This window comes from Lagopus leucura, unplaced genomic scaffold (genome assembly GCF_019238085.1).
Source record: "Lagopus leucura isolate 7727_CA_CO unplaced genomic scaffold, USGS_WTPT01 Super-Scaffold_100015, whole genome shotgun sequence".
Lineage (NCBI taxonomy): Eukaryota > Metazoa > Chordata > Aves > Galliformes > Phasianidae > Lagopus > Lagopus leucura.
In genome coordinates, this window is record NW_024962269.1 from 8,892,078 (window position 1) to 8,916,618 (window position 24,541).

General features: G+C 37.6%; 1 protein-coding gene across 9 annotated transcripts in view; it reads left to right on the forward strand.

Annotated features, from left to right (window-relative positions):
* Positions 1–24,541, forward strand: part of ADAMTSL3 (ADAMTS like 3) — a 192,005-nt gene that overhangs the window by 115,288 nt on the left and 52,176 nt on the right. For 8 of the 9 annotated variants that reach the window (XM_042875549.1, XM_042875553.1, XM_042875552.1 and 5 more), the window contains 6 exons: positions 1,779–1,905; positions 11,350–11,424; positions 17,048–17,205; positions 18,192–18,303; positions 21,111–21,249; positions 22,851–22,901. In XM_042875549.1, coding sequence (XP_042731483.1) covers positions 1,779–1,905; positions 11,350–11,424; positions 17,048–17,205; positions 18,192–18,303; positions 21,111–21,249; positions 22,851–22,901 — 662 coding nt within the window. The remainder of the gene's footprint in view (positions 1–1,778; positions 1,906–11,349; positions 11,425–17,047; positions 17,206–18,191; positions 18,304–21,110; positions 21,250–22,850; positions 22,902–24,541) is intronic. The other variant, XM_042875551.1, reaches the window with a different exon arrangement.

The window sequence follows — 24,541 nt, forward strand, 5'->3', positions numbered from 1 at the left end:
TGGCCTGGGCGCCAATCAGGAGGCCACAATCTCAGATAGTGGCTGTTTGATAGAAGTTAACGAAGAGTCCAGTGATCTTCATTCCTTATTACATCCTCTAAGTTCCTGTCATTTCCTACCATTGCCTAGTTCCAGCAGCACATCTTGCACGCGCCTACCAAACAGGAACGCTACGTGCCCCTTTACTAGAAGATCAGCATGGCTTTGCTCTTCAAAAAGGAATATGGAAATGGGATTTTTGATGTAAGCTATTCACTGCTGTCTAAGCTATTCTCCAGTAAGCTTGCTTCTCTGTGACCTGCTGTGAGGTGGCCAGCTAAAAGAGGTAAAAATTAGGGAGATGCCTGCCTTTCAGCACAGCACACCTCTCAACTCATGTGCCACAGTAGTTAATGCAAATAGCTTTCCTTCATCTTAAGGCAGTGAAGGATGTGGGGAACTGGGAAACCAAGGGCCCAGGAGAGGGAGGTGGGCAGAAAATGGAACCTTAGAGGTTACACTTCTCCCTGTTTGGCAGTAGGCGTGCAGCACGTGTGCATCTGTTGGAGACTGGAAGACCCAACCCTGCCTGTTACGTGTGGACTCGATCCCCACCTCTCCATGGGGATCATGTGTCAGTTCTGGCATAGCACAGATGCGGTGGATCTTGGCAGCTAAGATTGCCCCTTCCAAGCATTTTTATATAGGAACGGGAGTGTACTGGCCAATTTCAGAATTCTAGCACTGCATTTAACTGTGAGTTTCCATAGTACTTTCTATCCATTTGTCAGTTCTGAGTTTGTTTAAACATACATATATATATATATATATGATTTCCGTAATGAATTAGCTTGCTTCTCAGGGAAGTGTGTATATAAGAAGCTGAGCTGAAGAACCCTGAAGCTGCAGAATAGTTTCTTTGACACACTGCTCAACATTTGGTCCTCCCTGCAAATTTCTCCTAAAAATGTTAAAGAGTAAGATAGGCGAGACTAAATATTTATCTTCATTTCAGCATTAAATTGCTTCAAGTTAATATTGTTCCTCGTCTTCCCTTTCTTCCTCTCATACTTCTTTTAGGGTGGCTGAGGTGAAGAAAAAGGAAAAGTAATAAAAATGTTTTCTTCATAGTTTGGATCTTTTTCAGTTGACAGATTTTAAAAAAACAAACAAATTGCTTTTGGAATTTCGGTCATTGATTAAATCTGGGTGTTTTTACAATAATCATTGCAAGGCTTTATAAATTTTTGGCTCTTATTCAGAAACAAAAATGAAAAATCCAAAGGCAAAGACAGAATCGTGCAGGTTTTGATGTAAATGGCAAATAGATCTACACTGATGTCATTTAAATTCTGAATATCCAGGACACTAGATTATAAGCACTGCCCATATCTGCTTGTCTGTTAAGCTGAAGCCTGAATATCCCTTATATATTCAACTTGGATTATTTCACTGCATGAATCCTTTCTCAGACGTAATTAAACAGGTGATGAAAAACAAATTGTAAATATAGCTGTCCCTTGTGTTAGAAAGAGTAACGCTCCGTGGTGTGCATTCACATAATGGGAAACTGATTCATATATTGCCTGTGCTTGAATACCTTAATATATCAGTTGTTGTGGTTCATCATTAAAATTGTGGAAATGACAGTGCTTTTAAAATATATGGCAAGATATGCTTTGAAAAAATGAGGCCAGCTCATAAAATCGAAAGGATAACATAATAAATAAAATTCCAGAAACCTGAGCATGTCTACTACAGCTTTGCCCTCCTTCTGACTGTGGTGTTGATGTTGGCAGGCAGTAGGCTGTGATCGACAACTTGGGAGCAATGCCAAGGAAGACAACTGTGGAATCTGTGCAGGAGATGGTTCGACATGCAGGCTTGTGAGGGGACAAGCTAAGGCACATGTCTCACCAGAAAAAAGTAGGTTGCAAATTGATACTGTGATAATTTATCCTTGACTGTTTTCTGCTTGTATATTAACATACATATTGCGGAGTATGACCTTTTCTCTATATACTTATTTGCAGTTTTCCAAAGCTACTTACTCAGAAGTCTGTGCTAGATTAGTCTATTGAAATTCCATGAGGGATACCACACATAAGGGTATAGCTAGGAAAGAATTTGAGATATGCATTTTTTGTAGAGCAACTTAATTCATTCTATCAGGAATAACTATCAAGATACACACCTTATTTTAGAGAGTGTCCTCATATTGCAATATGTGTGATGCTGCAGCAAAATGTTTTTAAATCATGGAAACATCTTATAGATGGCTTTATGGAAATTGTGGTGTCTGATTGAAAGTGTCTGGTTTTCAACTTAGCTTTTTTTTTTTTTCCTTAATGTCTAAAGACAGTTGAACTTCAGAGGCAAAGTGAGTACTTCCATGATACAAAAAGATTAAGGTGAAAATGGAGTAATACTTGCTTCTCTCTCTTTTTTTTTTTTTTTTTTTTGTATATTTGTCCCAAATGCTGCCATTGTTCCTCAAAATAATTAGCCCTTTACTAAGCATAACTCTGTGGGTCTCACTAGTACCGACAATATAAGAGGAGTACCAGGATTAGACTCAATAGTAGAGTTTAAGTCTCTCACTATGCTCGTGTCCAGAAAGGATGTCGCACGGACTTACCTCTGATTCTTGTTTTCTTTTAAGATACAGTTTCTCCTGTTGAATTGGTTCCTTCTAGCAGATAGATAGCAGATGGGAGGAGAATGAGCCCAAACCTATGGCTCTGTGTGCTTTCCACCCTCACAGACGCCCTCTGTAATCTCATAATATGTCCAATGTGCTTATCATGTAGAAACAGCAGTTGCCTTGTAGTTTCTTTCATGATTATTTCTGGACTTACAATGTGTGTAAGTAATTGTTAGGTGGAGATGCAGCCTTTGCAGCCTTTGCTACTGTCCTGCAGAGCCACAAATGCAGTGGTGATGATCACATACTTTTAGAATAAAGCTTATATGCAGAGTTCAAATGTAAGAGGTATTTTTTTTAATGGGCAAAGCACCTGTCTCAGACAGCTGTAGATACTTAAGTACTGCTGTATTTCAGCCTCGGAAGATTTCACTAATGCCCTGATTTTGAGAGAGCTGCTGTATATTGAATAATTTTTAATTTTTTTTCTGCACTATGTAGAAGTATTTCCATGGGATTTTTTTATGCTACTGTTTGCAGTACACTTCAATGTAAATGTAACTTAAAAAACAATGTTAATTTAACGCATGGTAACGTAGTGTGATCATTTGTATTGCAAAATTTATACACACGTATTAAATCACATAACAAAGCAATCTAAGTTAAATAGTGAATATTTTTGTGCTAACATCCTTCAGTGCCCGAATTTATCACTAGTCAAAATGCCTTTTTTTTTTTTTTTTTTTTTTTAAATGCTCTGGGTGGACTATCAGTGTCAGCAGTTGCTTTGTCTTTGCTAGAAGCCTTTTTCAGATGGGAGAATGTAGCTCAGTAATTTATAAAGTTGCTCTTCATGCTACAATGAGCATATGCCTTCAGCATTTGCACTGAGCAGAGTTTCCACAGAGGGTTACTCTTTGTTCACTTTGTCATATCAACTGCCCAGAGCTTCTACTTAGTGCAGAACAAGCACTTGTCAAGCAGTGAAGATCGGATAACATTTTTGTAGTATCAACAAGTTGAACTTGTTTTATGCGTTTGAGTGTAGACAGATACATAAAGGAAGTACATACACCAAATATGTCTTCCCTGTTGCTATTCAGCTAGAACAGAAAGGACAGCACTGTCTATGCCAGTTTTACAGCAACAGCAATTCTCCAAGAGAAGGGTAACTCAGAGGACACCCTTGGCTCATTTAAGGCAACCCAAACTAAACTCGATGCATTGGCAAATCTCGATAAGGAAAATTAAAAGGTTCACAACTTACTGCTGCTTCATATGTAAGTATAAAGACAAGACAAAGTGTCATTTTGTGACAGACTACCGATTTAATTTTTCTCGTGGTATTCTGGCACAGGAAAGAGCTGACTAGAGCTGACCTCACTTGGTGGCTCCCAGTGCTTTGCGTATGTTATGAAGAATACCCATGCTTCCTTTTTTAACTCTGTCAGAATTCACTGGCTCTTGAGTAGTTCTTTAAAATTATTTGAAGAAAGACTCTTTTGGGAAAGATGTCAGTTGTGTCAAGTTGTGGTTTTATCTGTCATTGCATTTGGCTAGATTATATGATGGAATTATCATTCATGTAAACAAAATGACACACCACTCAACTCAGAAATGTTGATTTTCTTGGCATTGTTAGTGTCAAAATCTTTTTGGGGTCAAGTTGTTCAAGACTATGTAGGAATTTTTATATGTGATCATCGTTGTGTGAATGAAATATAGAAATAAGCAAAAAGAGAGCATAGCTTTATGTGGAACAATAAGGGAGACGCAATATCTTCCAAATCTTCTTTTGGAAGCTAGTGTTGAGAAGTGAAATAGCAAGATGTGACAGACATGTATTTAAGAGGGAGCCAGATAGGTTGTGAGCAGGATCATAATTTTAACTGTGCAATGAGGCAAATTAAAAAATTGGAAGAAAAGTGAGAACCAAAGGTTTTATTATGAAAATAAAGATACATTAGGGAAAATAAAAGCACCTAGATATTGGTCCTTATTTGGAAATAAAGAAATTTAGGCACTGGTAGCAAATGATTTCTCAAGCACAACTTGTCTTATTATCTTTTTATACCAAATGAATGCTTTTCCTTGATCAGAAGCCTAAACAGCTTAGAAAGAAAACTTACTGATCTGTGAATATGAAATGAACTGTCATTTCAAAAGTTCTTCACTTTTTTCCACTAACACTTAATTGCCTTTGAAAGACAAAGTAAGTTAGGCTTCTGCCAACAAGCCAGATTCTAACATTCTGGTAAAATGATTAAAGGTTTGACTAATGATATTCAAACAGAAAGTGTAATAGGTTGTAAAATGTACCGTCCCATTGGGAAATGAGTTATCACGGGCCTGATGTTTCTAGTACAATATGCATGGAACTCCCATTAACTCCACTGCACTTTGTGCACATGGAAAAATGGTAGGATTGGGCCGTAATGTCTGCTTTCTGCACCATTATTGGCAAGAAATGGCAGGAAAGTTCTGGTTCTGATACCAAGGAAAAAGTAAAGATGCTGGTTCTGAAATTAACGTTGTGAAGCTGAAGGAATGAAGTGGAAGGCTCAGACTTTTAATCTGGTCTCTTTTGATTCTCAAAAACCATGCAACACTTGTGAGTTTTAGCTTTCCTAACTTTTTGCTAAAACTTCATGGAAAAGAATTAAGTGTTGGTAGATTTGTAACTATTTTTCATTCTTTTTGCCATGCATTTTGTTTCCTATGGTACTATGTAATTTATTGTCACATGCTTGTATGTCATCACCCTAAGCATTCTTACTAAAAAACTAAACTGAGGCCTTCTGTAAGGCTGTCAGTCCTGTACCCATCCACCGTGAGCCTCTCTTCAGTACCGCCATCTGGCTCAGTTTCATGGCAGTGTGCTACCTCACATCTTTCTTCTTTCTGTGAAATCTCCGTACATGGAGCTAGTGAGCCTTATTGTCAAGGTTGTCATACTTCATATGTTTATATGCTTACTGATTTCTTGCCAAAATTTAGCAGTTGGGTCAAAAACTCTGTATGCCAGGTGCTGAATGTTTTGGAGAAATTTCAGCCAAAATAACTCAGCGTATTCCAAGGACACGGCAGAGAAAAACATGTTGTTTCCCATTGTCTAAACATTCCTGAAAACTTTTTTTTTTAGTATGTCTCAATATCCCCTGTTATTGGACCTGATTGCAGATTGGGGATTTGAAGTTTGGCAGGCGGTGTTCCTCTGGTTGTGGATAAGTTTTTAGTAATATCTGTGAACATCGGCACATATCTTATTGTTACCTTTCACGAAAATAAATAAATAAATGAAAAAGCCACTGCTTTCCCCTCAGGCTCTATAGAGGTTTCTTGGACGTTAATGTTAACATTTCTGAAAAGCTTGTCCTTTTTGAGCATGCTCTAGCTTGCTACATGTCCCAACCACAAACAGACTGTACGTGTACAATCTCCTTTGAGTAAACTGGCATTTTGCTCTTCCAGAGCTAAGACACTGAGGAGAGACCTTGTGCTTTGCCTTGCCTTCTAAGGCATTGATGCTCTGTGAGATGGGTACTTGGGATTGAGGCATCAGCGATGCCTCTGAACTTGCATCCAGACATTATGAAAACCAATCTGTAGAGAGCTTCTGGCTCTACCTACTCAGGCTTCTGACAGGGAGTGATGAGAGCACATAAGGAGGGGGAACGTCCAGATGAGAACAGCTGAGCAGGAGAAATTAGCGTTATAGTCATATGGCGAAAGAAAGATATGAGAAGGTATGAGGAAAATTCAGCACTGACTGTACAGATGCACTGGGTCAAGGAAAAAGAGTAAGAACGGAAGACTGAGATTAGATAAGGAATCTGGGATGGGAGACAAATTGAGAAACAGTCTGAGAGGAAGGGGAGAAATGAACTGTATTTAGAGCCAGAAGAGGGAAAGAGGGAATTGGGACTGATTTGGCAGGAAAATTGTATATAAGGAGGGATAGAATGCCAATATGTTAGTATTTCAGTTTGGATAAGGAATATGTTTTTTGAAGCAAATTGCCTGATGGTCCTAACATATTGTTCATCAATTCACATCATGGAGTGGTCTTGGAGAGCACAGAACTGAATTTTTTGGTTGAAGATAGCTTAGAAGGTGTGCTCCAGAAAAGCACCTAATGTTCTCCTTCAGCTAATGATATGTAATCTATCGGATCAAATTAGAGTTTGTTCAAAGTAAAGCACCTGAAATATGTGCGTAGAGCAGATGCTGGCTCTTCAGCACCAGCTGTTTCAGTCTGCAGGTTTATTGCTCTTCTCTTGCACTGCTGGTTATGCAAGCATAGATGGACTAGCACTTGGCAAGCAAGCAAGAGAACTAGAATTCTTTTGCCAAAGTAGTTACTGTATGTTTGTTTTTTAAAGAAGATAATCCCAAGAACAGGGCATAAATACATCTTGGCCATTTCTTGTGGCAAGTAAATGTAATGCTTTCTGTTAGTGTCTGTGCCATGTGCTGCAGTACTGAAGAGTGCTGGTCTGCACAGGTGATTTTAGAGGATGCACTCTGCAAATGTGAAGTGAAGTGTACTGCATGGTTTGAAATGAAGCAGTTGTTCATTGTATGGTAATTATTTCTGTTTTTTTTGTGTTTTGTTGTTGTTGTTTTTCTGAGCTAAAACAAAACAGCTGTCTCTGAAACTCTACAGTCTACTGCACTTTCTTATTTCTTGGATGAATACTTGCCACATTTTGTCACTTAGTTTGGCTTATTTGGGGCAATTGTAGTTACTGTAAGGCCTCCTTTACTTTCATCATCTGCTACCTTACACAGACAAGTTCCTACGTAAGGACATTGGCTATTTCATTCCTTAGTTCTTACTGCCTCCCTGCAAAGCCTGAAAATACTGACTTTTATGTAATTCTGCAGTAAAATGAAGTTAGATATAGCCTTTTATTCACTACATGTTTTTGGGGAGCTACAAAGAAGAGTTTTCCACACTACTTCACATAGTTGGAGTCTCAAGTGATTGTATCTGGTAATTAACTTAATTGTTCTGTAGGGTTGATGGCTCCTGTCATTTTCAACCAAAACTGTTAAACTGTTCTCAGAGTAACTAATCATGAGCATAAGGCTGGAGAGGGTAGAACTTGAGGACAGAGAGGAATTTCACTTTCTTTTTTCCTATTTCTTCTTCTTTTTTTTTTTAACCACAGACTTTTAGAGTCAGCATGCATAACTGCTGTTGTTTTCAGGAGCACACACCTAACGAGTTCAGGTGTTTTTTAAAGAGTATGTAGTTGGCTTTGCAGATTTTTGTCATTGAGCAGGCTGGCGCACACCCCACTTTCTGAAATTAAGCATCATGTCAGAGCAGATGAGGGGAGCCACTGCAAAAAGACTCCAAACAGTTTGAGATTTTTAGTTCCCTTGTGCTGACAGTTGTTCTTGGACCATTGTGTTTTGTGTTTTGAGAGCACAGAGGCCTTCAATCAGACCTGGAGGACCAACAGATAAGTGCTGAGCAAATACACGGGAAGAAAAAGTTTTTATAGGCCTGAAATAAATCCTCTGCCCTGCTATAAGAGGAGAGAGGGAAAAGTCCCAACTGGCCCATATGTGAAACAGTAAATGGGTCCGCCATGACCCACATGGAAAAGTAAATAAAACCTGCTGAATTGGATTGAGCTCAGGAATGTGGCTCCTTTATTTTGATCCTGGGGATTAGCTCCCAGTCTTACCATAGCAGGGAGTCTGATCTTGCTCTCATTGAAATCCAAAATCTAAATCCACATTAACACCATAGAAACAGGATCAAACCTTGCCATCTAAAGTAAAAGCAATCCAGGAGCTTAATCAGCAAGTTCTGTGTGTAGTGTTGTGCACATACATTTGCTGAGAGGGTTGCAGGTTCAAGGCAGAGTACGTGTTCCATCCAGGAGCTGGAAAAAGATGACCCCATCCTCCCTCAGGAATCTGCACAGTGGAAGCAGTGTTAGGATAGAGAGACAGTGTCTCACTCATCTGTTTCTTAGTTTTTAAGGTGAGGTTTATGACTCTGAAGTCAGATTTTATAGTCCAGTGTTTCTGTACGTTCCAGATGATTTGAGACAAGGTCAGCACTTAACTTTTGAAGATATGTAAGAAACAAAAAAAAAGGTAATTTGGAATTCTGAGTACAGATTTCAGTGCAGCAGTTTCCTCTTAGGTCTTCTTAAGAGTTAACTAGTTTTAATGATGTAGAGCCTATTTATTTAGTGGAAAATATACGGCTCTAGAACCATTTTTAAGTAGTTTGCACACAGCCTTGTGTCCCTTCAAGAATATGAATTTTATTATGTCAGCTGAAGAGCAGAGACCTTTGAAATGCATTGTTTTGGAGCCAGACCTGGGCAGTCATAGCTACCATTTGGTGTGAAGTTTAAGCTGTCCTCTAGAGAAACCAAAAGAGTTGTTTGAGTCAGTTAATTCCTGTTGTCTTCCAATTCCTTATCTCAGTTCAGAATTTCAAACATCTAACCTTTTTCCCCCTATAATTTATTTTATCTCATAAGACTGTCCTAGGTCATAACCATTTCTGTAAGATGCAAGCATCTCCTATTGCCAGACTTCTTGACAGTTCTGTGGGGCTGAGGAGGTTGAACACTGTTGTGGTGGTGAACTTAATCATCTCCTCTAATGCAAATAAAATCCTTTCTGGTAATATTGTCTCCGCTGCAGAGAAACACCAAATTTAGCACCCCCATGAGACTTTTGGACCATATCAGAGAGTGCTTTGGTGAGGTTGGAATGTCTGTAGTACTGCTAAAAGAATGTGAAGCATCTTGAAAAAAGGGATCAACAAGGCCTGCCGAGGCGAGCAGAGCTTGCTGTAAGGAGGTGGAGGGAGAGCAGCAGAACGACCCTGGTTGTTCTCAAGAGGAGCAGTCCTGCACATCTCTGCACATCTGCAAATCTGGCCTTCATCCATTACGTGCAGAATGCCCTTGGTTCCACTTCAAAACAGCAGTTGCATGTGTTCAGAACTGGGATCAGACTCTTATGTGAAGCTTTGTGCTGTAAGCTGCCGTTTGGTTGTCAAGACAGGATGCAATCCCTGATCAAGCAGGGACAGATGGGCCCCTCAAACCTGCTTTCTTTCAAATGCTGTAGAGCACAAATGAATTCAGTAGTTATTTCCTTGCTTAAAGATATACACATCCACTGCCTTCTGACTATCTTTAGCAATTCGCCTGATGAAAAACCAAGATGCAAGAAGATATTAAGTGGTTCGGTAGTTAATGTTTTTTCCAGGGCTCCTTAACTGTATTATTGTTCTTACTGTAGTATTTTGCACTCTGGTGGAATACCCAAGTATGAAATTAATAAAGGTCATATTTTATTACATCCAAAATAAATTGTTATATTTAAATGACCTTCCTAGAAATTGGTGATATAAAAGTTGAAACATAAGAAGGTGTTTATTTTAGAAAAAATAATTGCAGTATTTGCTTGATGTATCCCGAACATTTGGCAGAATTTCATACTTATGCTAAGGAGATGTAAACCAGAAGCTGATAATTTAGCATCTACTATAAAAGGGTTCGGTTTAAAGTGGAATGCAACATTCTTCAACTACTTTTTAGTTCAAACTAAACTCAAATATTCTTCCTCTCTATGTTGTGTGACTAATTCTGGAGCAATGTATCACAGTGTTTCAGCTCATTGTACTTTTGAATTTGCCCCTGATTATATATTCATGCCATTATTGAACAGTGCACTCTCTGTGGAGTCTGCTTGGAAAAGGTTTCTGTTTGCAGGTCCCTCCTGAGGGCAGGACTGCAGCTTGGCCAGACAGAAATGGCATGAAGCCTGTTGGTACTTGTTGTTTGGAGTCTTCTCCCATGCTTTTGTGGAGATCCCTGTCGTGCATTGTGTGTACCCTTTTCTAAGAGCACTGCTCTTGTTGGCATGATCTAGGTGATTGATTTGATTGCTCACTCAATTTGCTTGGGCAAATTATAGATTTCTTATGTTTGAAGTGGAAAGTAATAACTTTCAGCTTTTGTAAAGTGCACTGAAGTGTGTTGTAGATCTATGTGTGAAGAGGCTATTCAGGCAGCCAAGAGCTGTTTTGTATTGACATGTTCTGTTCAAGTCTAGTTTGGTTTAAATTTTAAATTGGGGCTCTTAATGGAAGGAATGATCTTATATTAGATGTTAGATGTATGTTAGATGTAGATACTGTGTTATAATATATACATTATAACAAAAATATATTTGTTCTTAACTGGTCTGTAATTGGTTAAGGGCTGGTGTTAAGTAGATGATTTATTTCCTGTAAGTCCTGCCACTTATTAAAGTTGTGACCTGCAGCAGGAAATGAGGTGTGGGCAAAATGAGACTGAACAGCTGCAGTGCTTTGTAAGGGGGAAGCACTACTTAGCAGATTCCTTTTGTCAATTTGGTGATTAGCAAATAAAATTAAGACAACAGAGTGTAAATATACTCTTAATACACTACTGACATTTCAGTTGTTTTTGTTAATGGCAAATAATTTTCTAATAGCAAGAAAGATTTACAAGTCTGTGTGTAGGTTTATAAGGGTTGCAGAGCATAGCAAACAGACTCAGTAGACTCTACTTAATAAAATATGATTATTTTTAATATAAAAATTATGAAATCTGTGAAATGTTTTCATAGTCACATTTGACAGTTTTCAGTCTAGTTATGTGATGTGCAAATTCCCTGATGCAGGATAACTTCTAAAAGTTTTTTAATTTTCCTAGGGGAAGAAACCTTGATTGCCGTTCCACATGGGAGCCGCAGTGTGAGAATTACACTCAAAGGACCAGCACACCTTGGTATGAGTGAGCAGTTTTTTATTTTTATTCACACACAGAAGATACAAACTGAGCCTTGTCTCTGAACTCATCCAAATTTTAAGAATATGGGTAAGATCATAACCTTGATTCCATTCCTGTCGTTAATATCCAGCTTTGACTTTGTCTTACAGAACACCAAAAGACTATTTACTAAGTAGAAATAGAATCAAAGAAATGGTACTGGTGGTTTCTTCATTAATCTAAACCAAATAGATTTTGTATAAGGATTCTATAATCAGGTACAATCTTAAAATGCATGCAAACAGCTCCAACAAAATTCTTGGTTTTGTGTAGGACTGATAGCACTAAATAGGCCAGTGCCAGATTTCTGTTGAAGAGTTTGAGATAGAGAAGGGACTTGATCTGGATTCCCCAGTCCACTACAACTCTTCAAATTCATAAAAGGACCAAAGTTGATAACCTCCATGTCTTGTGGAAAGGAAACTCTGTGATTTAGTTCCCTCTCGATGTTAGCACAGTCCTGTGATTTTGCTTTTAGGAAGTATAATTGACTGTGGACAATTATGGGCTTGATACTTCAAGCTGTTGGCTAAGTTAGCTTTAATTCAGCTGATCACTTAAGTGCAGTCTTAACAATAAGGATGCAAATAGTCTAATTGAAATTACAACTTTGACCTAAGAGCTAATAAAGCACTTGGTCAATGAGCAGTGTTCTAGAAGAAGTAACTTAAGTAAAATGAGCTAAGGTAAACAAAAGACAAAGAATCTACACAAGCACAGTTTCCTTGTAAAAGTTTTGGTTGTGGTGCCAATGAGAAACAGCTTATTATTCTGTCAGCTTTTCTAGTATTTTCTGGGAGTCTGATGGTAATAACTACAGTAATTTCTTTACCCGTTGACCTGCTTTCGATATAGAACTCTAACCACTTCAATGATAAATACTGCTGATATATCAAGCAGTGAAATAAACCATTCATTTAATGTTTGCAGCATTTTATTTTTATTAGCAGCAGTGGAAGGCTTAGTCCAAATCATAGAAATAAAAATGACTTTTATTGCTATGTGATATGTAAACAGAAGAAAGAAATGCATTTTACTTGAAAAACACACATTTTCTTTGTTTGCTTCGAAGAAAACAACATCATTTCAAAGAAAAAAATAAGACTCTTATTTACAAATAGCTCCAGAATGACTTCTAGGTGTCACGCTGATATTAACAATATGAAAAGCAAAACTTACCCTTACAGTATATAATATTAGCGTAAAAAATATTGGAAGAAATGTATGAGGGTGTTATCTTGACCACTTCCAGTCAAGACTCCTGTTTTCCTATTTCTTAATTAATTCTGCAGAAGAAAGCTGTTGTTTCAACTTCACGAGGAAAAAGAACTGGATTCAGTGGCTCCTGGGGGATTTCTGGAAAGCTCTTGAGGAATGCAGCAGCAACTCGTTAACTAAGTACAGAGTGCTCCTGGCTTCCTATCCAGGGTGGTTCCATAAAGAAGCTGTGGCTTGGCATTACTTTTGTTAGCTAGTTCTCTAGCTGGAAGAGAATTGTGAAATGTTCCTTTAACCACTTCCCCCAGCACATCTGTTTGCAAATCATTGAGGATTTAGGCATTTGTTACCTAAAGTGGCAGAGGCAGAAAATAAGAGGGAGCTGTTAGAGTAGGGGATGGAAATTGTATTGCTTCCTAGTCAAGATCTTCAGGAACCTTTATTCTAGAAGAAGTGATTGTGTTATTTGCTTGCCCTCATTACTGACTTGCATGTACATTTGAGGGTGTTATTTTTCACTTGGAAAATCTTTGCTTTGCAACTTCATTGGCTTGGTGAGAGTGTGCTGTTACAACTAAATGCAAAACCTACAGAACAATCACTTCTAATTGCAGGCTCCATTTGTTAGTCATGTTCTTCCTGGCCTGTAAGGAGGTGAAGTTAACAGGTGGAGTAGGGACTACTTACTGCAGAATTTTGTACTGCCTCCAGTATATGTTTGCTCTTCAAGTAAATGCAGCAATAACAACGTTTGAAGAGCACTATAGAGTATCTGGCACTTTTCCCTTTGTCCTGCGTTATTTTGTGCTTCATCCTGGGCTTTATGGTCTACTCTCGTTCCAGGGAAACACAGCTGCTGGATTAATCAAAAATGGAAAGCTGGTTAGAGAGGTAGTGCATAACAGATCTGAAACAAATAAATGGCCTGATGGTTGTTTTACAGTCAGCAGCTAATGCTGAAAGACTCGTTTCTTTTCAGCTGATATTTTGTTTGTGCTTATGAATGCTGTAAGTGTCATCAGATAGGAAAGGTGTTACTTCTGTTTGGGGTTTAGTAAATGGCTTGGTTGAAAATAAGTAAATAATTTATATAAAATTGGTTATGAATAAAATGTTTGTTTCACTGTATTGTTTCCTTGATTTGGACTACATTATGGCTTTCTGACTGGTTATTTTAGGAGCATTATAATCAAAAGAAAAACTGGAAGTTCTCTGAAACTAATCCTCCATCAGAAGAAACAGGAAAACCAGAAGCTAATATTTTTACAAGTGGCCAATGCTAGATAACCAAGTTCATGAACTTAGGCAGGTTAGATTTCACTTTAATAAATATTGAAGCTCTTTTCCTCTTTTTGTCAATTTTCAGAGATTTGCATTACTTGACAATATTTAGCTATAAATCTTTGAATTACTTTGTCTTCAAAGAATTGCTAGGAGGATGACAGTGTTGCTTGTGTTTTCCAAAGAATGCATTGGTTTATTTGGGTCCTCTGTCATGCATTTTGTGCAAGTAATTTGCACAAGAAAGAAAACTTTGGAGCAGGAACATTATTTGCTCCTCCTTGCACTGGAAGCAAGAGCCATTTCCCTGGAATTCTTCTATGTATCTATATGCCATTGTGGATGCTTTTGCAGTGGCTCCTCCAGCTGCAGGCATTTCCTTGGGAAAACAGTTTTTTATTTTTTGTTCTGACAGAAGAAGTAACACAAAATAAGACAGCTGTATGTCTTCAGCACCAGTGATTATCTTGTCAGGCATGTGTGGCTACTTGAGAATTCCCCGTCCTTGTGACTCTGTGCATCTGAGTCTTTGATCCTAGTGGAGATGGGTTGGACAACAGTGTGCTTTGATTCCCTGAGATTTATTTTTTCTCTGACAAAATTGATTCATCTCCATATTCCTACCCTATGACCAAGGTAAAGTCATTTTGTAGAAATATGTCCTTTTTTAAACTTCCAGCCATGCATGGGATCTTTGCTGTATCTGTGAGTAGTGGAACCTAGTGCAAAAAAATCGGAGATAATGTTGGTGCTGGATTTTATCATATAAGACATCTGCTAATTCAAGAAGTACACATGACATTTAAAATCACTTCAAAGCAAGACTTAATGTATTTATGTAGGTGTCCACCAAGTCTCCAAAAGGGTAAATTCCATTATCTCACATCAGCTCTAAATGATGTTCAGTGTGTTTGCCCGTTTCTAAGGAAATTAGTGAACTATTTATACCATTTACACAAATGCTCTTGGGAATACTCCTGTCTAGGCAAAGTGTTGGGCCTGTTTTCCCAGGTTCCTTTGCTTTCAGTGAAAATAATGAATTTGGTCAGTTTTGCCTCATTCTGATTTTTCACATAATTTTTCTATGCTTTTTTTTTTATTATTTATTTTGTTTTACAGATCTTTCCTTATGTCTTCAGGAAAGCTTTCTCTTCTCAGTATTTTGTACAATTGTGTCATGGGCTCTGCTAGTCCTTGATTTTTAGATTTTCTACTCAATATCTGATACTATAGATAAAGTTTCTGAGTCTGATTCACTTTATTATTACTATTATTATGAAATCAATTTGTAATTATTTTAGAAATATATATAGTTTTAATTTAAGTGGCTTATTAAAGATAACCTACTGCTTGCCAGATTGTTCTTTTCTCTGACTGGCTGTTTTATTCTCCCATTTTTAAGAGTCCATGTGTTTTATTGACCAAATGAAAAGAGTCCTTCCTAATTTTAAGGATGATTAATTTTCATAAATCAATCTGAAAAGGGACAAGGAGGAGTATATATAGATTATTAGTGGTGTATTGCATGCATTTCTTGAAAAAATTATGTTCTGCATTGCAAAATAACAACTGTAATTCTTTGAAAAAATGAGCAGTTGAAGGGAGAATTCTCCATTATAGTCTGAGTAAGAAACAAGAGATGTTTAATTCAAAATCAGTTTAGAAGAGTCAGTCAAAAGAAAGACTAGTTTGTCTAAGGCTGTCTCTGAAGATCTGTCTACACACATTACATGATGTAAACAGCATTGGGTCGTTGTAACCGTGTTCACACAGTATAAGCTTACAACATTTGAAACAATTATAAAGATGCTTCAGAGCAACATTTCTGCTTTTATTTCTCTTGTCTGGACGTTATTTATTGGTATGAAATTACTCAGTTTGGATACAGCTTCATCCATGACAGGCTTATATTAGTATAGTCAGCTCTTGTTTGTGTAACATACAGAAAGTATAGAATTAAGTGGCTAACTGGAAAATTCATCGATGCAGAGGATATAAAGCTGAGCTATGGTTAGTAGCTCTGATGAAGGTGGAGTCTTCAAGTATGATTCTCACACTGACATTCATCTCGCCTGGCTAAAACACAGCAGGGTATCAGCAGAGTGGCTGTGCTGCTCCCTGACCCACATGTCAGATGAGCTATAAACAGAACAGCCTTTGTATCCATAAATTCAAATGATCAGAAGTTGTTAATGCAGCAGTTTCACTGAAAATTAGTTTTAAAAGCAGTTTTCATACTGACAGTAACATGCCGTCCATGCCTTTCTCATAGATACCCTGATAGACTGTAACCCAACCATTGTATTTCCGGTGACTTGCTGTATGCATTCACTGTGTTATGCGGATCCCAGAAATTCTAATTTCCTTAAGTATATCTTCTTTTAGCTTTGTCTGCCTATAGTTCAGTCGGTTTGCTGGAAATGACTCAGTCCTAAAATGCTTCGTCTGTCTTCTGGAAGCTGTGGTCTGTTAGTTTAATCTGTTTCCAAGGAATGCAGTACAGCACAGAAAGGGTTTTCATCACCACCTGTTTTGAGAAAGGGACATCTCTCAGGCAGCACTGCAGCTACCGACCTCCTGGCCTTGCTTTTTGCTAATATGGGAAATATTTGGAGTTAAGTGAATGACCTCTGCAGTGAGTAGAGTTACACAGCTTTTGAGGTGAGTGGTGAGCTTGATGCCATTCAGACCTCTCTGGACACTGATTACTGAAACTGCTGGGCTCTAGTTGTTTCAAGTATAAATTAGTTTTTGAAATGTATTGATTCTATTAATTTTGTGAGTTTCAACTTGTCCTGCTGAATGTATTGATTTATAGATGTATAGAGTGCTTTTCTAGGAAAAAATGTCTCCAAAGAGCTTTTGGTATGGAAGAATAGTGTGATCCTGTACTGACATGTCACGCAATCATGCATCCACCTATAATCAGAAGTGGCTAACATTCTCACAGTTCTTTGGTATATTCTTTAATGCATATATTCTGCTAATACTTGCAATGTAGAGTTGCAAATGTTACTTTCTGACTTCCCTGAAAAGAAAAAATAGCCTGTCTAAATTTACAAATTGTCTATTTCCTCCCTAGTTATAGAGTCAAAGACACTGCAAGGAGACAAGGGAGAACACAGTTTTGATGAACCTGGAACATTTGTCATAGAAAATACAACTGTTGAATTTCAGAAGACTACAGACAGGGAAATCATAAAGATCCTAGGACCTCTTGGTGCAGATTTCATTATCAAGGTGGGATGTCTGTGTGTACAAATCTACAAAGATATTGCAAGTATATGCAGCAGAATAAGGAGCTGTCAGTTGGGTTGTAGCAATACAAGAAATCTTTTAGATAGTAAATAAGGAATCTTAATTAAAACCCAGAGGTAATTTATACTAATAACATCCTGACAAGTTAAAATGTTATTGAGGTCAATGTCACTGCTGTAGTAGAAAGCACGACAGGATATTTAATGGTAAAAATGTCCTGGACTTTTGTTTTAGATATTACTGAAATATTGCTGTGCACTGTACTGATGTTAATCCAGTTGAAGACTGCCACCTGCTGAATCTCAACGTTGCTTCCTGTAGCACCCTAAAATGACTCAGACAACTGATAGTCCAGCTACTGACTGTTTCTAATCCTTTCAGTTTCTGTTATACACAGACCACGTATCAGTGTTCTGTATCATGTATGTGCATTTGTAGCCGTGTAGAAATTTACCAATATTTAACTGACAAAGGAAGGCAGTCGTACAGTTTTCCACGGGAAATGGAAGGTGATTACTATCACCTCACTTGCCTTTATTTTTCTTGTTGTAGAAACAGACTTTCAGTAATGTTTATTATTTTGCATCTCCAATATCACTTGTGCTTTTAGACCTGCCAAAACATGAACCATTATGAATAGGTCAGTTCTAGTTCTCCCTATAGAGAATACTTAATGTTTTGCTGATAAGGTAAAACAAAAAAATACAACTGGGAACTTTGTCAATAAAGTATTGATAATCAAATAGTAATATTATTACCTTAAATACTTTGATAAACAAAGTGACATACAAATTCTTGACTACTGGACATTTAGATTTATTGGATATTCTTGAAGTTTTATGCCTGTTGTCATAATACTATCTGCACAGTTGAATACTACCTATTCATACTACCTATGAATTCTATTTTGAAATGTCATAAACAATTGAGTACATTATACACATGTGTTTTAATGGAACTTTCTCTAGACCAGGTACTCTGGATCGAAAGACAGTGTGGTTCAATTCTTTTTCTATCAACCTATCAGTCATCAATGGAGACAAACGGAGTTCTTCCCCTGCACAGCGACATGTGGAGGAGGTAAGTAATGGCAGTTTTTAAGGTGTGTTTACTTGTGAAGATTGAAAGTTGCTGATTTACAGCTTTCATCTACATGTTTCTTGATTAAATGTTTGTGTTTCTTTGCACTTTGGTGGTGGTTCTTCTTCAAAAATATTGATGACAGAGTAGAAAGGAAGTTGTTCTTTTCCTCAGTTAATATAACTTTTTATCTTGTATTAATGGAAGTCATGTTCTCGTAATTGGATTGATTGTCAAATCTTCAGATATAAAGACATGACATTTAGAGTGGAAAATAACAATTCCTAAATGATATTTTAGGAAAGTAAACAAATAAATACAATAAAAAATAATCAGAAGATTAAGAGAAGGAGGTATTTCTGACAACGGTGGTGGACATGAGGGGCAGTATTAGAACACTTTATTTCGAAACTAACTATGAAGAAAGCAGAATAAACAGAATTTAAGAAACAATTACTATCAACACCCGTGGCTCTGGAAATGTGGTCTTGATAGTAGTTAGAAGATACTGCACTGTAGTTTCTACTCCTGTTTTAATTACTACTATTTATACAATAGATGAACTGCAGCTTGACTACTGCTCAGCCAAGCAAGCCCACTATTTGTCAAATCTGGTTCTTCAAAGAGCATTGCCTTGTCAGGGGGGGAATTGCTGACATCATAGACACTTATTTCCCTTGAGCCAACATTACCCAGATCACCTGAAGAACAAACTAGGAGATCCTGCAGCAATACTGGCGTATTGATTTTGTGATTTCCTTACCCAGTATGGATATAGTTTAAATAGTTACTTGGGACACGAGTTAAAAGTGTTAAGGATGTTTAAAGCAGAGACTCTGGGGAGCTTTTGCCAGACCATCCATTTTGATACTTGCACCACGTTTAGAAGATGACATGCAGCCCCATAGGAAACTTCTGCATCTTTTAAGATACCTGGTTTTGTGAATTGCTAGCAGCAATAGCTGTTCTCTGAGCATAGAATTGTAGACTATCTTGAGTTGGAAAGGACCCATGAGGACTGCAGAGCCTAGCACCTGGCTTCACAGAGAGCTACTCAAAACTCAAACCCTATGCTACAGACTCCTGCGGCCCTGCAGGCTGCATGCAGACTGCGGAAGTTGGTGATAATCCCTGCCCTCTGCCCCACGCCATCATGGCAGCAGCTCCTCCGTGCAGCCTGGCCTGGCCAAAACAATTTGCTTTTCTCAGTGCAGCCCCGGAAAGCGAAAAGGTTGGACACCACTGTGACTTACAGCATTGTCCAAATGCTTCCTGACCTCCAGCAGCGTGGTGCCACGGCCAGGAGACCTGATCCTCACACCGACCTGCCCCTCCCCTGATGCAGCTCCATGCCGTTCTCTCTTTGAAATTAGTCAGTATTTTCAGTAGCTGCATTTGTAGCTGCATATCCATAATCTGAATCTGGTATCTTTGTCAACAGAGATTGACATTGTTGACAGCAGTCTTGAGAGAAGAGGGGCTAGTGAGTGAAGAAGCACAAAACTGAGCTAATACTACCCACAGAACTAGGAGTCTTAGGGATGGCATATTACTGAGGCATGCAGGGGAGTTGTATTGCAGCTGCCTGACTTAAACCTGTAATCCAGAATCAGCATGCCGCCATTCCTCACTTGAATTAAAATATGTTTAATTCTGTAATCTTCATGTGTGGGGAGAGTATGTTGCAGGGACGTATCAGAAAGCACAGGCAAGCTTGAATGAACAAGAACATTTAAAAATTTCATTTATTTTGTTTGCAAGTGGCGTATCTTCTGGGTCCTTCCAGTGCTTATGAGAACAGGAACATGCTTTGAGCACTGGAACTGCTTAGTTCTTCTTTATGGTTATCACCCTCATGCATGATGACACTTTGAATCAGCCAAGAGACACAGAAATGAAGCCATTGATATATGATACTATAGCAATTTCAGTAGACACTGGCTCTTGAGCTGTTAGTTTATTGACTCCATTTGGATTTTCATTCTTGTGGTTTCAAACTTTTTTTTCTTTGCACATACCAGAACATCCTCCTTCTCTCCTCATGTTAAGTCCAAGTCAGTTTCTCTGAATGAGCCTTTTTTTTCTTAGCCAAAAAAGAAACCCAATGGTTTATGAAACTCAGATTCCTTCTGTTAACCAGTCTTTCCACATATTTATTTTTTTTTCACCGAGTAGTTACTTCAAGTTTTCTTTTGTTGGCTCTTCAACTAGGAGTGTTCTTGAAACTATTTCTCAGTTTTCTTCAGTTTAACTGAGCATAGTTTTTGAATCTCATCTTCAATTTCTCTGGCTTTCTGATTTAAGGTTGTTGTTTTTTTCTTTTTCGTTTGCTTTTTTTTTTTTTTCAGCATGCATGACCATGTAATAAAGCTCTCACTAACATACACTTTAACTCTTCCTTGGGGGAGGGCTGTTATAAATCATGGGATGTGTAATAGAACCATATGACTTTGTAGAGTTGGCTTGTGACAGGTGAGCTGTTCCATTATGTCACATGTGACACATTTATGTATGCTTTTACTTGTATCCTTGGAGTATTATTAGAGTAATGTGTAAGAGTCTCATGTAGAATTAGGATAAGTTAACATAACTGTTGCACTGAATTACCTTCAATGAAAATCTAGCCCTGTATGCTCCTGTGCAACGTTTCCTTTTTTAAAAGCAAACCAAGGAAAAATAATACTGGAAATTAACTCTATGGAACCACAGTGTTTGGAGCGATTTGGAGGGGAGAGTGGTAAAGGGAGAAAGAAAAATCTGCTTTAATTTATCTCCATTATTACAGTTTAACTTTGCTTCTGCATTAGGTTATCAGCTTAATTCTGCTGAATGTGTGGATATTCGTCTGAAGCGGGTTGTTCCTGATCATTACTGTCATTACCACCCAGAAAATAAGAAACCAAAGCCCAAGCTAAAAGAATGCAACATGGATCCTTGTCCCTCTAGGTATGTATGAGAAATAACTTAAAGTACACGCTGTTGTCATTTACTAAGGAACAAGTTGTCATATTTAATTAATTTGGGTTTTTTTAATCTTTAAGGCTACTCAGTCTTGGTTGATTAGTGTATGCATTGAAGGCTGGCATCAGGCACCATTGTCAGTGGGTTTGTAGTATTTCTTAAGTGTTGTGCACTACATGATTTTACATTATACCAATATTACGAGTTCCTGTTAGCCCTTTCTTCAAAGGCTAATTTTATCTTCTTTATTTTACTAAGTGTTATGGCACTGGTGTGAGGTTTTTATGATGATTTATGAGCAAAGATTGTATACCAGTTTTTTGATTTTATCAATCCTGCCATTCAGAACTTTTCATTACAAACAAGCAGTTTGTAACGAAATCAAGTTTTGCTTATAGTTTATCCTGGTTTATTCATTTATCTACCAAGAAGTCTCTTTCTTTTTTTTTTGTACTGCAGGTGTGTGTGTGTGTGCACGTATTTTTCTGTTGTTGTTATTAGTATTACTTTTACATTAAGAATAGAAAAAAATTATTAATCGTGGTACAAGCAGCGGAATATTATTGCCAAATTATAAAGGCTGCGGTATACATAACTTGTATTGAATTGCACTACAGTATTTCAAACTAACTTTTGGATTGTCTGATGAGGTTTCCTGGCTGTGCTAAAAGAATCTTAAAATAACATCTCAGTATCAAGTCCCAGAACCTCACAGTAATATGCCAGCTGGACGAACTAGAGTTATATGGAAGAAGAAAAGGAAGCACACTCAATGGATTTCATTTCCTATAGCTAAACTGTCCATTTCCTTTCATTCCTGCTGAACATAATCGTTGATAGTGACCTCTAACAGTTATAGATGTGCAGGATTTCAAGACTTTTTCCTGGATAGCTGATCACTCTATGGAGTGGTAAGACTTCAGTAAAGCTTAATGGCAACAGGTGCCAAATATTGCAAAGTTGGATTGGGAAAATAAGAAAGGGTGTAATTCTTTTTCCTTTCAAATTTATTGTATACAGACAGAAAAAGAGGACTACTACTAGATAGAATGCCATATTTCTTAGTATTGGAAGTAAGGCTTTATGCTGGCAGTTCAAGCAAACTGCTGTAGAAGGATCCTAAGCACCATTCAAACCTATCTAGAATTAATTCTGAGCTGCATTTATTTCACTGCCACACATGTTCCTCAGAGGTCTTCATTACAATATAAATATGTATTTCTTGTTAGTAAAGTAGCACAGTTCTCTGCTCAAGCATTCCTTCTTTCGTTCTTTTTTTTTTTTTTCTTTTTCTTTTTCTTTTTCTTTTTCTTTTTCTTTTTCTTTTTCTTTTTTTTTTTATTTTTTTTTTGTGGAATTACGTGGAGAAACTGTATGTTGAATAGATGTCTCTCTCTCTCCAGAAAGTTTAAGGTTGTATGAGTCATTGTTGGCTACAGAGGTAGGTAACATGCTGTGAATGTAAGATTCCCTCATTTCACACTGGGAATTAATTACTTGAAACATGATTGTGTGTAAGTATGTGTGTAGTTGCTATTGAGCCTTGGATATAAGAAATAATGCTGCAATATTTATTTTGTTGACAGTGATGGATTTAAAGAAATCATGCCATATGATCACTTCCAGCCACTTCCTCGGTATGTACAATCAGAACAGCGTATGTTTCAGTGTAATCCCAATTTTGACTGTAAGTTCATTATTTGAGTACTTACATCATTGAATGTTGTCATGATGCTTTTTGCTGTAAGTAGCAAGTTCATAACAAAATCCTGTATTTTGATTTTGAATCTTGCACTTTGGGTAATTAGCCTAGCAGTAAGAGGTTAATATGCTCTTGAAAATATCAACTTGAAAGACTTCAGCAAAGAGTTGTTCCCCTAATCCTTCTCTTGCTGTGCTGCCAAGAAGGGCATCTCCTTCAAAATTCTGTATGGACTCTCCTATTGAAAGATTTTTAGTCTGAAGATGAATGCATTGAATATATCTGCAAATACAACTGGTCTTCCTGTGTTACAGGACTCTTCGGTTCCCCTTCACTTATTTACTATTTAGACTTACACTCTAATGACATCAAGGTTGACATGACAGATTAAAGATACTCTGTTGTCTAAATGTCTGCTGACTAAAATTAGGGCAAGAGTACAGATAAATGCCTTTTATTTGTTCGTTGTTTTTCTTTCTTTTTTTTATATCTCCCATCAGTCACAAAACTGTAAGGTATCTCTGAAATGTTTAAATGTTTTATAAAGATGTTTGTACTAAAAAGCATTGAGCCAGACTTAGTGTTAATGTAAAGAATTATAGTCAGTGGACTTAGATGTGTATTTATCCTAACTGAAGCACTGCTTTAGAATACAGCGAAATGAATAATGTATATTTTTCTAAATGACTAAAGATGTGAAGTAATGAGAATGAAATCATAGATTTGCATGGCTCAGTGGAGCTACTGATTACAGCTGGTATAAACGGGCAAAGTTTATTTCCGTAACAATTTACGCTTGCTGTGGATCAGCTCTCCTGTGATGTATTCTGGCTTTCATACACTGGTTGGGATCTTTTCAGTTACATCTTTATCCCATGAAGTTCTGTAATTGTTCTGTCTCTCTCTCCTTCCATTTCTTCTGCCAATTCTTCTGTCAGTTCCTTTTTGTTCAGATCTCCTCTGAAAGTCAGCACAATTTATTTTCACGAGTATTTCATCTTCTGAACCACTCAGCTGGAGACAAGCTGAAAGAGAAATTTAATCCCCTTTCTGTGCTGTACTGTGCTCAGCATATTTGCATGACACTCTGGTGAGATGGATTATGTCTGTGATAAAGCTGTGGGCAGGTTCTCTTATTTCAAATATCGAGAGCTATAAAGACCCACCTCATTTCAACACCTCTGTGTGTACCATCAGAAGAAGTCATGGTGTTTCTGTGCAGTGCTCAGGAATAAGAACTGTAAGATGGAAGCAAGTGGCCAAGCTGGGCTCAGAGTTCATTCCATTAGGATGGAAAGAGGAGAAATTGGACAGACTTATTCACTGTGCTCCTTCCACTGGGAAGATACATGAGTAAACACATCAGAGGTTTAAAGGCACCACTTCTTCCTGAAATTTCTGAAATACTTGCATCAATGAGGTGAATCTGGTCCTGTGTGGATGTAAGTCTTGCTTCAGTGTAGTGAGGTGTTCCTTCTCTGTGTTGTTGCTTGTAAAGCAATTGCCTTGTGTCAGTTCTACAGGGCTTTTTCTGCCTATTTTTTCTGCTTTCTTTTTTCTTACCTGTTCACACAC